General features: G+C 39.7%; 1 protein-coding gene across 1 annotated transcript in view; it reads left to right on the top strand.

Annotated features, from left to right (window-relative positions):
- The window catches only part of LOC142646421 (vomeronasal type-2 receptor 26-like), a 31,227-nt gene extending 24,965 nt beyond the window's left edge, over positions 1-6,262 (top strand). Inside the window, exons 6-7 of the mRNA XM_075826004.1 lie at positions 3,139-3,262; positions 5,367-6,262. Coding sequence (XP_075682119.1) covers positions 3,139-3,262; positions 5,367-6,262 — 1,020 coding nt within the window. The remainder of the gene's footprint in view (positions 1-3,138; positions 3,263-5,366) is intronic.
- Positions 6,263-13,622: the final 7,360 nt, after the last annotated feature.

A 13,622-nucleotide genomic window follows, 5' to 3' on the forward strand; every position in this document is an offset into this window, starting at 1 on the left:
TAGTGTAACGTATTATATACTGTCAGTGTGACGCTGAGATTCACACTGACAGGAAGCTTATGAGGACCTGCCTCCGGCTGGTTCTCATAGGCTGCTGTGCTTGGCAGACCCGGGGTCCATTGTATGGCCCCCGGTTCTGCCTTATAACCGACTGCAGCACCTGCAATCGGTCCCCGGGAAAGTTTGTTGTAGCAACAAACTTTCCAGTTTGTTATAGCAACAAACTTTCCAGTTCGTTGCTACAACACACATTCCCTGCGATCACATGACCGGGACCTGAACTAATCAGGTCCCGATCATATCTCCGGGAACAGAGGTAGGTGATAACAGCGCGATCCGGGTGTCAGCGCTACTCTGAGACACCCGGATCGCGCTTTTAACACCCACCGTGAATTCACGTCGGCACTGCACAGAGCCCAGCAAGTGCCGACGTGAATATACAGTGGGCGGTCGGGAAGCGGTTAAACTACTGTATGGTAATGGGGGAGATCTAGGTTGTAACATCTAAATCATGAGGCGTAGTGTAGTACTTTTATCCTTCCTAGTTTATCCTTCCAATTTCTGACCATCATGTAAGTTGAGCTTGCTTCAAAGATTAAGCCATGGTTGCATATTTACATATGGTGGTAAGGGGTAGCCCTCAAATCTGAGTTCACTGATGTGTTGTTTCAACCCTAACCAATCTTCGGACCCAGAATTGGACACTCACACACAGCGTCGCACTGGGATTACTTGGGCCCAACAGAGGAGATGGTTCTGAGGGTCCACCCTCCATCTATATAGAACATATACATGTCCACTTTTAATTTCATTATAGTCGTTGATGTTATCAATGTCCACACAGGACATAGTATCAATGAGGTCTAATAGGTAATTTGTGAATCACCCCATAAGAAATAGATCCTAGTGACAAGTTATTGACTCCAAAAAACTCCAAATGGGGTTGACTTCTGCTGGACCTTTAAGGCCTTATTGTGTTAGAGCCTGGGCCCACTGGAGGATCCTCTGGTTCTCTGGTAGGCCAGTCGGACTCTGCTCACACATGTGCAACAAGAACCAAAAGGGACCAGAAAACCCCTCAATGTTGTAACATACATAGCTCAACCCTTCTTATAACACTTTTATACATATAATTATATTCACACATACCATATCCCCCAAAAATAAATAATATGGATATACACACAGATTTCTACTAATAATATGAACACTGGAGCTATACCCATTTTGGCTACCTATAATTTTTGTGAATCTTTCCATTCCAGCACAGGAGTTATAACCTCACTTGAAAACCCTCTTTGACTGCATGTGAGTTTGGGTCCCACCCAAGTCTGGTTAACCATAAGGATGTGGGATTCTGGTTTTGGAGTTCTTCTGGGTCCAGGCCTAGTAGGCTCAGACCATTGCTACCTAGCTCAGTGTGTCAAGACATTCTAGCAACAACGCTGAATGGACGGCTGGTAGTGCTGCTGTTTTTTGCCGTGCTTGCCTTTAAACTAGTAAGGAATGAGAAAGTGGAACAATTATGCAGTGGGGAACATGCTAGGACTTCACTTTTTAAGAAATCCTTGTGTTGTCTGCCCTGTGAATGCAAAAGGGTTCTGCTAGCTTGCATTAGAGAAATGTTTGATAGTTTGCAAGCTGGGATTTCCTATGGGAAGTGAGGCAAAAAATCCCTTTCTTTTGCATTTATGGCATGGCTATCCAGTAGTCACCCCTGTCTTCAATGGTTTGGATCCAATTATCAGTCTATAAATAGGTGAACATGTAACTGGCCATTAGAGAAGAGCAAACTTCCCAAAATTCGATTTGGGTCCAATTAAATCAATGAGTTGTACCTTTGTACTGCTTTTGGTAGGTACTAACCACTGCATACCAGGAACACCTCACAAGATCGGTCGTTTGGTAGATACTCTGACCCAGTCGTCCAGCCATCACAATTTTGCCCTTGTCAAAGTCGCTCAGATTCTTACGCTTGCCCATTTTTACTGCTTCCAACATCAACATAAAGAGCTGACTGTTCACTTGCTGCCTAAGGGGCTGTTGGTATCACGTTGTTTGTTTTTGTTTTTAGTTCCCGACGGCCCGTGTCAGTATACTGCAAAAAAAATAAAAAATGGAATAGCGTAAATAACTATGCTATTCCATGCCGCGGTGTCCATGAAAGTAACAGTGGCATCCGTCTTCCAAAGGCTATAATAGTATCCGTTTAACAAATACATCAAAAGTGTGAGAGTTCATGTCGTATTTATTAAATGGATACCATTAAAGCCTATCTATGATAGATGCCACTGTTAGACATATGTTACAGCTAACTTCTAAAGTAAATATCGAACTTTATCAGCCTATACGTCAGACGTAGGCCAAAAAAAAACGTGATGTGAATTGCCCATAATATACAGTATCTCAACACTTGACAAGGGCCACAGTTGTAATGAGATAATGAATGTTATTTACTTCATCTGTCTATGGCTTCATTGTTATGGCGGAATAGTTTATATATATATATATATATATATATATATATATATATATATATATATATATATATATATATTAAAAAGACAAGAAAAATTGTACAACAATGTCAGACCCCTACTTTTTTGCCCAGGGCCCCTTTTTCACTAAAGCCAGTCATGCCAACACATCTGTATTCCAGATCAAAAAAGTATAGAAAGAGAAAAATGTAGTCGACCGAGCTAACACGCCGGCTGATGTAACTAACTCTGTAAGCTAACGCACTGGCTTGGCTGTACACAGATCCTTCTCCATGCTGAAAATGGCCACAGCATGAGATACGCTGATTTATATAGTGAGCCATTCAAATTTGTAAAGGGGTGAATCTCTGAAAGTTGGACTACATTCCCACCAGTCGGATTGTTCCCTGGTTAAACCTTCGTAAAGATCCTCCTTGAGTTTGTTTAGATGTCTTGCCAATCTTACTTAAAACAAAAATGTCAATAGAAATTAGGAAGGCGGAATAAAATTTTTGGTGAATTATGTAAATTCGTACCGACAGTTATCACTGTCATAATGACATCATTATTGATTTTACTAAACTTTTTAAAGTTATGGAATCCCTACAAAATTTTTCTATTAATTTCATCGTTTTTGTTTCTTTTTATTTCTGGGTCATAGGTGCCAAATAGCAGATGTTCGGAGAAGTGTATTCCAGGCTTTAGAAAAGCTGCCAAGGAAGGAGACCACATTTGTTGCTATAACTGCATCTCATGTTCTGAAGGAGAAATTTCCAATGAGTCTGGTATGCAATATATTAATGTGTACAAGCCACAAGCAAAATTTGTTTCTGTCAATCTCAAACCTTGTATATCAATAATATGGCCGTTTAAAAAAAAAATAAGAACAAATTTAATTCACTGTTTCTCTGAATACATATCGAGTTGAAGGTGGTAAAGCATCTGTCCACCATTATCACATATTTTCCTCGCAGACGAGACGTCTCAAATATATAAAGGGAATGTAACTGTAATGATCCATTGAAGCAGTCAAACACGAAACCAAATCAGGAGGCTCCAGTAGAGTCAAGGACCGGCAGCCGGTAGCTGTGAAGAATGGTGAGCTGGAGGTGGATTGTAGGTAACGATGAACCAAGCAACCAGGGCAGGAACAGGGAACTGGGACACAGAACCAGAAACTCAGAAAAGAACTTGGGACTAGGAAATCAAGATCAGGAAATCTGAACCAGGAACACAGGATCAGAATTCAGGGCTGCTTGGCCGAAAGAGCGCAAATGAAACGGTCCAGCAGGCTCAGAGGCCGCTGGTGGGCTGGAAAACGAGGTTCAGGTGGATTATTTGGGACAATAATGAGCAACATAAAACACAAACATAAAAGTACTGCCAAGCAAATGCCCATGGAAATATTGTATCACTGTTTTCTGTAGAAGAGTTTTATTTTGGACTGTGCCAAATTCACAAATGCCTCAACACATTCTGCCATTTTTGCCAACAACAACAAATGTAAAATATACTCCAAAGTTTCTACAATATCGTGGGCCTATCTACTCTTTTCTAGATAAGTATAGTTGGACCTTTCTGTTGAAGACATTAGAAATCTGACACAGAATGGTTGCTAGAGACCTGTTGTCTGACAACCCTTATGAATCGATTGGGGTTGTTAGGCAATGTATCCCTAGCAACTAGAATTTTAAGCCTGACTCAGCAGGGCAGATCAAAGGAGGATTGACACTTTACTGACCACAGAGAAGATGAAATTCAGCCTTGCAGCAATCTATCTCTGCCATTCCTCATCTCAGCTCATTGGACCTCATGGACTCGGCAATTCTGTGTGCACCGACCCTGTACGGCAGCACACGAAGTCCCTACAGTTCCATATTACGGAGCCAAGAATACATCTATAATATGGCAGTCGATGGAACACGTCACAATTTATTTTTCTCATAGATTGTTTGAAAGAAGAGACTCCGTATGAAATCGAAGACACACGTAGGGACAGTTTCGACCCTTGGATTTTGATGGGTCCCACGGATTTGTAATAAGGCTGTGTAAATGCTTCCCTATTAAATGTTTTAAGATATTGCTATTGAATGAAATAAAAGAATATTTGAAAAGGTTTTTAGTCACATTATATATTTTTAGATGATTGCAAATGGTAAATTATGTTTGTCAGAATAAAAAAATAAAATATTAAAAATAATAATAATATATTATTAAAATGACTTTTAAGACATGGTAATGGGAGTTCTTCTTTTTAGATGCTCTTCAAACCTAAATGTTGGTGCTGTGCATCAATGGAGAAGTGGCCTCACATGTGCAGACACTAAGTACTAAGGCCCAGTTCACACAGAGTTTTTTTAAGCTGATTTTGATGCGGAAACCGCATAGGAATCAGCAGCAAAAAACGTTCGGTCCGTCAGTCCTTAGCCGCCCACAGTAAAAAAAAAAAACGGTTCTGCCTCTGAACTCCCATTGAAATCAATGGTAGGCAGAGAAAGCGTTTCTTGTTGGTTTTGTTTGCCAATAGCGCTCAATGGCCGCGGGCAAAAATGCCACGAAACACGCCATGAAAATTGCAGGCAGAATTTTCTGCCTACGAAAAAAAATCTGTGTGAACAGGGCCTGAAACTCTTAGTAAGTTTGAAAGTTTCACAAGCCACCAGCTACTTAAGGGATAGAGACTGTACATGCACTTCAATTAATGGCCAGCACTAGTACCAGACGATTCTCATGACCAGCGGATTTCCTAATGACTGGGCGACCACTGATCAAACTTTTATTACATGTCTTATTGGTCATTTTATTAATACATAAGTAAATAGACCTTTTTTCTGCCTCATTTCTGGTTTCTTTCTTATTCTTACCTTATAAATGTTTTCCATTTTACAGATGCCGAAAAATGTCAAAAGTGTTCTTATACAGAATGGCCGAATGAAGCAAGAGAAAAGTGTGTCCCTCGAATGATGGACTTTCTCTCTTATGAATCTGATGCTGTAGCTTATGTTTTCTTATTATTTTCTATATTATCTTCTATTATTATTGTAGTTATATTTGGAATATTTATTGCTTACCGGAACACTCCTGTCGTCAGAGCTAATAATCGTAACCTCAGCTTCATTCTCCTTATCTCTCTCAAGCTTAGTTTACTTTGTATTTTCCTCTTCATTGGTAAACCAGTGGACACAACCTGTATGTTCCGTCACATCTCCTTTGGAATCATCTTCACTGTTGTGTTGTCTTCTATCTTGGCCAAGACCATCATGGTTTGCATTGCTTTCAAGGCCACCACACCAGGCAGCACCTGGAGAAAATGGATGGGGGTTAAATTTCCCAACTCTATAGTATTGATCGTCTCATCTCTTCAGATCATGAATGGAATACTTTGGTTGTCATTTTCTCCTCCATTCCAGGAGTTAGACATGGACTCATATCCCGGAAAGATCATCATTCAGTGTAATGAGGGCTCTAGACTGAACTTTTATTTCATGTTGGGTTATATGGGGTTTCTGGCGGCTTTGAGTTTTGTTCTAGCTTTCATGGTGAGGACATTACCTGATATCTACAATGAAGCCAAGTACATCACCTTCAGCTTGCTGGTGTTCTGCAGTGTCTGGATCTATGCCATCCCGGCCTATCTGAGCAGTAAGGGAAAAAGTATGGTTAGTGTAGAAGTTTTTGCTATCTTGGCTTCAGGTAATGGGATCGTGTTTAGTATATTCTTGCCTAAACTGTGGAATATACAGAAAAAAATGGATCTAAATGCAAGACTTTTATTCGAAAAATAAATCAAAATGATGTAGTTCTTTCTTTTTCTTCTTATATGCATTTGCTTCAAAGTTTAAAACTGCAGCATTTCAGCATTGAGACATGGGCTCAAATCTTAGTAATGTAACATCTACATTGGGTTTGCATGATATCTCCATTCTTCATAAGTTTACCGCGGGCATCTCAATTTCTGTTCATGTGACAAAACTTTTAAGGCTCGTTTTATTGGTCCTACAATGTGAAAGAGTTCATGTAAATAAATAGCCCCACTGGTGAGAAGAACCAGTGAAAGTGTGTCCTAGCCTCTATGATCTGGTCAGTAAGGACTTGTTCCACTAATTTGGACCCTACAGAGCTGTGTGCGCAGATACATTTGAACAAACATTGTCCATCTTAGAACCACGGACACTAACATCTTCAGAAACCCAATTTTAATAAAATCATTGAACGTTGGACTATTAATTATTGTATGTCCTTTCTCCACTTACCATTCAAGTCATAAAACCCTTATTAAAGTGTGAAGCCACGGTCCATCCCATTCCCACCTCCACTAAATAACGGGAAGCAGAAGGACATCATCTGTCTTACTTTTGATTTCCCTGTGGCCCAACAACTCACAGAAAGATGATAATGCCGGTCAGTTCTCTCCGATGAATGTTGTCTTTGTCTTTATTTACTTTATTTATTCAGAAGTAGAAAACAGTCACCATATTCCCGATAACTAGAAAATAATACATCCGCGCAATTTGCATCCAGCAATTAAAAAATTTAACTGCTGGCAAACATGAAAAATGCAAAATTTTTACATAAAGCTGGCATGTTGGCTTAATGACAAAATAGCCAAGCAGTTACTGGAGGTGATTCTATCTTGTTTCAATTTAATTTCTGAAAAAATAATTTAGAAAGTTCTGTAAAACAATGGAGTAAAAGGACGTTTCAAAGCAAGATAACTGGTAGCTTATTGTGTGCGTATATGTTTGGTGTTAGTTACGTAACAAATACATCTCCATGCAGTCCAAAGCCACATTGGTTCTCACAGCGGGACTGGCAGAGATTCTGGACTGGATTTGCACAGAGATCTAACCAATCAGAGAACTAGGCACCGTATTTAGAACGCCAACAAACTGGTCTTAGTATCAGTTGCTAGTCTAGTGTTTTTAGTATTAGCTTTTACACTGTTACCAAACCCTTGGCTTTGTTTACTACCCTCCTGAACGACCCGTTATTACTGCGCAAGGGAGAAAAATGACAATCAGCGGCTGGAGAGCGGAAGGAAGCGGCGTGAGTGTGAATATATAAATATACTAGGACTAATACTTGTGGTGCTGGCCGCACGCCGCAAGTATAAGTTATAAATACTCCTAAATTACTTAACATTAACTAATAAGTGACAGTGGACTGAAATCAGCACGTCCGTTACTTCTTTATTCTGCCCCCAGGAACGTCAGCATAAATATCTGACCAATCCGCTTTTAGAAGTGCTAGCCGTTGGCTATTTTCTTGTTGTTTTACATCAGCAGATGAGTTAATCAAACTTGTTATATCTACATGACTGGTGGTAGGATTACAAACAGAAACCCATAATGTATACAGATGTAGCCGGCTTTACCTTGACTTTAATGCATTAAATACACGGTGTCGAGAAACTTTAACCCCTTCCCGACATCCGCCGTATATATACGGCGCACGCCGGGTGGGGGAATATGAAGCGGACTCACGGGCTGAGTCCGCTCCACAGAGCGAATCTGTCGGCTGTGTGTTACAGCCGACACTTCCGGGTTACGAGCGGGATCGCGCTTTAGCGCGATCCCGCTTGTTTAAGCCGTTAAATGCCGCGTTCAATAGAGATCGCGGCATTTAAATTACTAAAAACAGGGGGGCGACCCCCTGTAACGTCTCAACGGCCCCCCTGCGGCGAGATCGGGGAGAGCCGTTGGTTCACACGGCTGCCTGGGGGTCTGACGAAGTCCCCCAGGTCCGCCATCTTGGTACTCCTAAGAAGCTCTGCCTCCGGCAGGGCTTCATAGGAGACTGTCAGAATCACGATATACTGCATTACATTAGTATTGCAGTATATTGTGCAAGCGATCTAACGATCGCTGGTTGAAGTCCCCTAGGGGGACTAATAAAAAATGTAAAAATTAGTTAAATAAAGTTGTTTTTTTTGTGTAAAAAAAAAATTAAATATTAAAAGTTTAAAAAAAAACCCCTTTTCCCATTTTCCCCCTAGAGCATAGTAAAAAATTAAATAAATAAACATAATTAGTATTGCCGCGTCCGTAAAAGTCTGAGCTATCACAATATATCATTATTTAACCCGCACGGTGAACACCGTAAAAAATTGTAAACGCCAGAATCTCTATTTTTTGTTCACCTAATCTCCCACAAAAAATAAAATAAAAAGTGATCAAACCGTCACATTAACACCAAAATGGTATTACTAAAAACTACAGCTTATCCCGCAAAAAATAAGCCCTTATACCACTTAATCGACGGAAAAATAAAGACGTTACGGCTCTCGGAATTTGGCGAAACAAAATAAATTTTCTTTTTTACACTTAGGTTTTTACTTGTAAAAGTAGTAAAATATAGAAAAACCTACACATATTTGGTATCGGCGTAATCGTATTGACCCATAGAATAAAATGAATATGTTGTTTTAATTGTACAGTGAATTCCGTAAAAATGGCGTGCAAAAAACCATGGCGGAATCACTGTTTTTTTTCCTTTTCTACCCCACAAATAATTTTTTTCCCGTTTCCTAGTACATTATACTGCAAAATAAATGGTGCTACGAAAAACTACAACTTGTCCCGCAAAAATCAAGCCCTCATAGTACTATACGGAAAAATAAAGGCGTTATGGCCTTTGGAAGGTGGGGAGGGAAAAACGAAAATGAAAATCTGAAAAAGGGCTGCGGCGTGAAAGGGTTAACTTGAAACTGGATAGCTCCACAGTTGCATACATTTACAATAATAATAATAATAATAATAATAATAATAATAAATAATAATAATAATACAACTGCTTTATTTTAAGTTTGGACAAATAAAATTATATTCTGCCACATTTGAAACAGCAAATATGGCCATTTTGGGTAAGTCAGAAAGTAAGCAAGACTCGAACAATCCTCATTGAGGGATAATTTGCAGACAGTCAATGAGTATAACACATCTGTAGGGTACAGAAGTATCCTCTCGCACCTTTGCTTGAATTTGGTTAAGGACTCCAATTTCTTACGAAACCATTTCAATATCGCAACATGCTAATCAAACCCCTGACAGGCTGCAATTCACATGACAACCCCTGGGTGGCCACACATAGACACACATCGCATAGACATCTCATGACAGAGTATCACAAAATCATATTTTGTTTTAAAGCTGATCATCTTGCGGCACAAATCTCAGGATATGTTGAGATATGATGAAAGGTAAGGAAGAACACATTTATATATGAAGAAGGATATAAACCTCCTATGAGCCGATATGCATTCGTATAATGATCGCCTCACAGTGGTGGTGCAGAGAATTTCCACTCTGGAAGACGTAGTTCAGGGTTTGACTTATAAAACTCTCTTAAGTTGACTTGGCAATACCAAGAAAAATTGGTTGATCCTGAAAAACTATTCAAGGTGGTACAACATGGTACAAGGTGGAGAAGGATAGTCCAGTTCATTTTCTGAAATAATGGTTGGAGGATTTATTTCTAAGCAAAGTGTTTATAGCTCTATCTTTATAGGTAGAGCACATAGGGAGACCTTGTGGCCCCTGTCACTGGGGAGTTTAACAAGGAAATCATTATTCAAGTGTCTTTAACTGAGATATGATTGTGCCAACCTGGTGGCATGAATAATGTTATCTCAGAACTCTTAAAGGAGATTTTTTTACAGAGAGGGACACGACAGGATTGCCGCCTGATCCCTCATCTATTTTTTTTTTTGCTATTCATAGAGCCTCTAGCAATAATGTATATGCAAGCAAAACTTAGAAGAAAAGATCTTGCTATATGCGCATAATGTGTTACTGTTTACAGTAGACCGTTACTAAACATTGGATAAGGTCATGTGCTTGTACAAAAATAGAGGTGGGTTCCCAGATTGGCTATATATTGGGCAAAAACAGTCCTACTAGCATTGTAATAAGAAATGGGAAAGCAACACCGCAGAAGAAATGCTAGCACAGGCTTCCAGTATCCGTAGTTTCAGTTGCTGCAAATCTCGTATCTTCACAGCATAGACAATTGCCTTCAGATGACCCCAAAGATAAAAGTCTAAGGGGGTCAGATCGGGAGGCATTTCTTCTGCGGTGTTGCTATCAGTGTGTGAAGAGTGGGAGAAGAGGGCGGCATTGACAATCCAACACAATGGGCAGCACTTTGAACACATTTTATAAGTGGTCAGAAACTTGTAAATAACTCATGAAAGAATAAAGTAACGTTAAAACCAAGCACACCATTGTTTTTCTTGTGAAATTCTCGATAAGTTTGATGTGTCACATGACCCTCTTCCCATTGAAAAAACTAAAGTTGGATACAAAATGGCCGACTTCAAAATGGCCGCCATGGTCAACACCCAGCTTGAAAAGTTTCCCCCCTCCCATATACTAATGTGCCACAAACAGGAAGTTAATATCACCAACCATTCCCATTTTATTTAGGTGTATCCATATAAATGGCCCACCCTGTATATATATATATACACTACCGTTCAAAAGTTTAGGGTCACTTAGAAATTTCCTTATTTTTGAAAGAAAAGCACAGTTTTTTTCAATGAAGATAACATTAAATTAATCAGAAATCCACTCTATACATTGTTAATGTGCTAAATGACTATTCTAGCTGCAAACGTCTGGTTTTTAATGCAATATCTACATAGGTGTATAGAGGCCCATTTCCAGCAACCATCACTCCAATGTTCAAATGGTACATTGTGTTTGCTAACTGTGTTAGAAGGCTAATGGATGATTAGAAAACACTTGAAAACCCTTGTGCAATTATGTTAGCACCGCTGTAAACAGTTTTTCTGTTTATAGAAGCTATAAAACTGACCTTCCTTTGAGCTAGTTGAGAGTCTGGAGCATTACATTTGTGGGTTCGATTAAACTCTCAAAATTTCTAGAAAAAGAGAGCTTTCATGTGAAACTTGACAGTCTATTCTTGTTCTTAGAAATGAAGGCTATTCCATGCGAGAAATTGCCAAGAAACTGAAGATTTCCTACAACGGTGTGTACTACTCCCTTCAGAGGACAGCACACACAGGCTCTAACCAGAGTAGAAAGAGAAGTGGGAGGCCCCGCTGAACAACTGAGCAACAAGACAAGTACATTAGAGTCTCTAGTTTGAGAAATAGACGCCTCACAGGTCCTCAACTGGCAGCTTCATTAAATAGTACCGGCAAAACGCCAGTGTCAACGTCTACAGTGAAGAGGCGACTCCGGGATGCTGGACTTCAGGCCAGAGTGGCAAAGAAAAATCATATCTGAGACTGACTAATAAAAGGAAAAGATTAATATGGGCAAAAGCACACAGACATTGGACAGAGGAAGATTGGAAAAAAGTGTTATGGACAGACTAATTGAAGATTGAGGTGTTTGGATCACACAGAAGAACATTTGTGAGACGCAGAACAACTGAAAAGATGCTGGAAGAGTGCCTGACGCCATCTGTCAAACATGGTGGAGGTCATGTGATGGTCTGGGGTTGCTTTGGTGCTGGTAAAGTGGGAGATTTGTACAAGGTAAAAGGGATTTTAAACAAGGAAGGCTATCACTCCATTTTGCAACGCCATGCCATACCCTGTGGACAGCGCTTGATTGGAGCCAATTTCATCCTACAACAGGACAATGACCCAAAGCACACCTCCAAATGATGCAAGAACTATTTAGGGAAGAAGCCGGCAGCTGGTATTCTATCTGTAATGGAGTGGCCAGCGCAGTCACCAGATCTCAACCCCATAGAGCTGTTGTGGGAGCAGCTTGACCGTATGGTACGCAAGAAGTGCCCATCATGCCAATTCAACTTGTGGGAGGGGCTTCTGGAAGCATGGGGTGAAATTTCTACCGATTACCTCAGAAAATTAACAGCTAGAACGCCAAAGGTCTGCAATGCTGTAATTGCTGCAAATGGAGCATTCTTTGACGAAAGCAAAGTTTGATGGAGAAAATTATAATTTCAAATAAAAATCATTATTTCTAACCTTGTCAATGTCTTGACTATATTTTCTAGTCATTTTGAAACTCATTTGATAAATATAAGTGTGAGTTTTCATGACCCCAAACTTTTGAACGGTAGTGTATGTATATATATATGTGTGGCACTTACCTGACATTCATTTTTATCTTTCTGGATCTAAAGTCATCTATAGAAGATCTAGTTGTCTGTGTTAATAATCATTCTATCACTTCTGCAATGGAAATCATCTCTCTGTGCACTGACTTTCTGATGAGCCTGTGACGGAGGAGGCATTACTTCAGTTTGAACCAATTATATACGACAGGATGTAGGAGACTAGGGGGTGTGTCTCCGACTACCTTAGACTCCATGTAGACACTGTAGATAAACTGTAGTCACCGATCACAGCTCTGCCCTAATGGAGCGGAGCTAAAAAGCAGTGAGGCAGCAAGCACTTAGAAAAATAAATTGCAGGTACGGCACCCCAATAGGTACTGACATATATCATTATAAGCTCATGACTGGACAGTTGCTTTAAGAGTCCTGAAAGTGAGGAAGTTTTTATTTAAAATATCTAAGCAACTTGGTATTCTGTTCTTTATCAGAATTTGCTGTGACAAGTTCGGCTTCGTTGTTGAAATAGTGTAGGGATAAAATAAAGGCTGGGATAACACTACTGATAAATTTGGCTTCAAGACTTAATTTATTCCAGATAGTTTTATTTCCCCAAATATTATATCTAGGGCAAAATACTCATTTTGCCTAGGGAAGAAATTCTTCAACACCTTGAAGAGAATGATTAGGGAGGTGGTCTGGTGAGCTACACATCCTAGGATAAAATTGAAATATTAAGACTTATCATTAGATAAGGGGAAGGGGAGAAAGGTTGTATTACCAAACAAAGTTTTATTTCATCTCAGCACAAATTCTTCTCATATGGGAAAAATAAGACTTTATAAAAAAAAATTGGCACACACAGAAACTACAGTAGGTGATTATTTTGTGAGCTAATGGAAAAGGGAGAATTTAAATATTATAGGAATGGTTATATTTGCTCATTCACAAGTGCTAAGATTTTTTAAAAATTTGTGGGGGGACTCAGAGACCCATCCCCATCACTGTTTTTCCCTGAGCAATTGCACCTCGACTACCCGCTGTGCAGGGAACTGCAGTACGGCACTAATAAAAGGAAATGGCAACCTGTACGGC

Source organism: Rhinoderma darwinii, chromosome 1 (assembly GCF_050947455.1).
Source record: "Rhinoderma darwinii isolate aRhiDar2 chromosome 1, aRhiDar2.hap1, whole genome shotgun sequence".
NCBI classification, from domain to species: domain Eukaryota; kingdom Metazoa; phylum Chordata; class Amphibia; order Anura; family Rhinodermatidae; genus Rhinoderma; species Rhinoderma darwinii.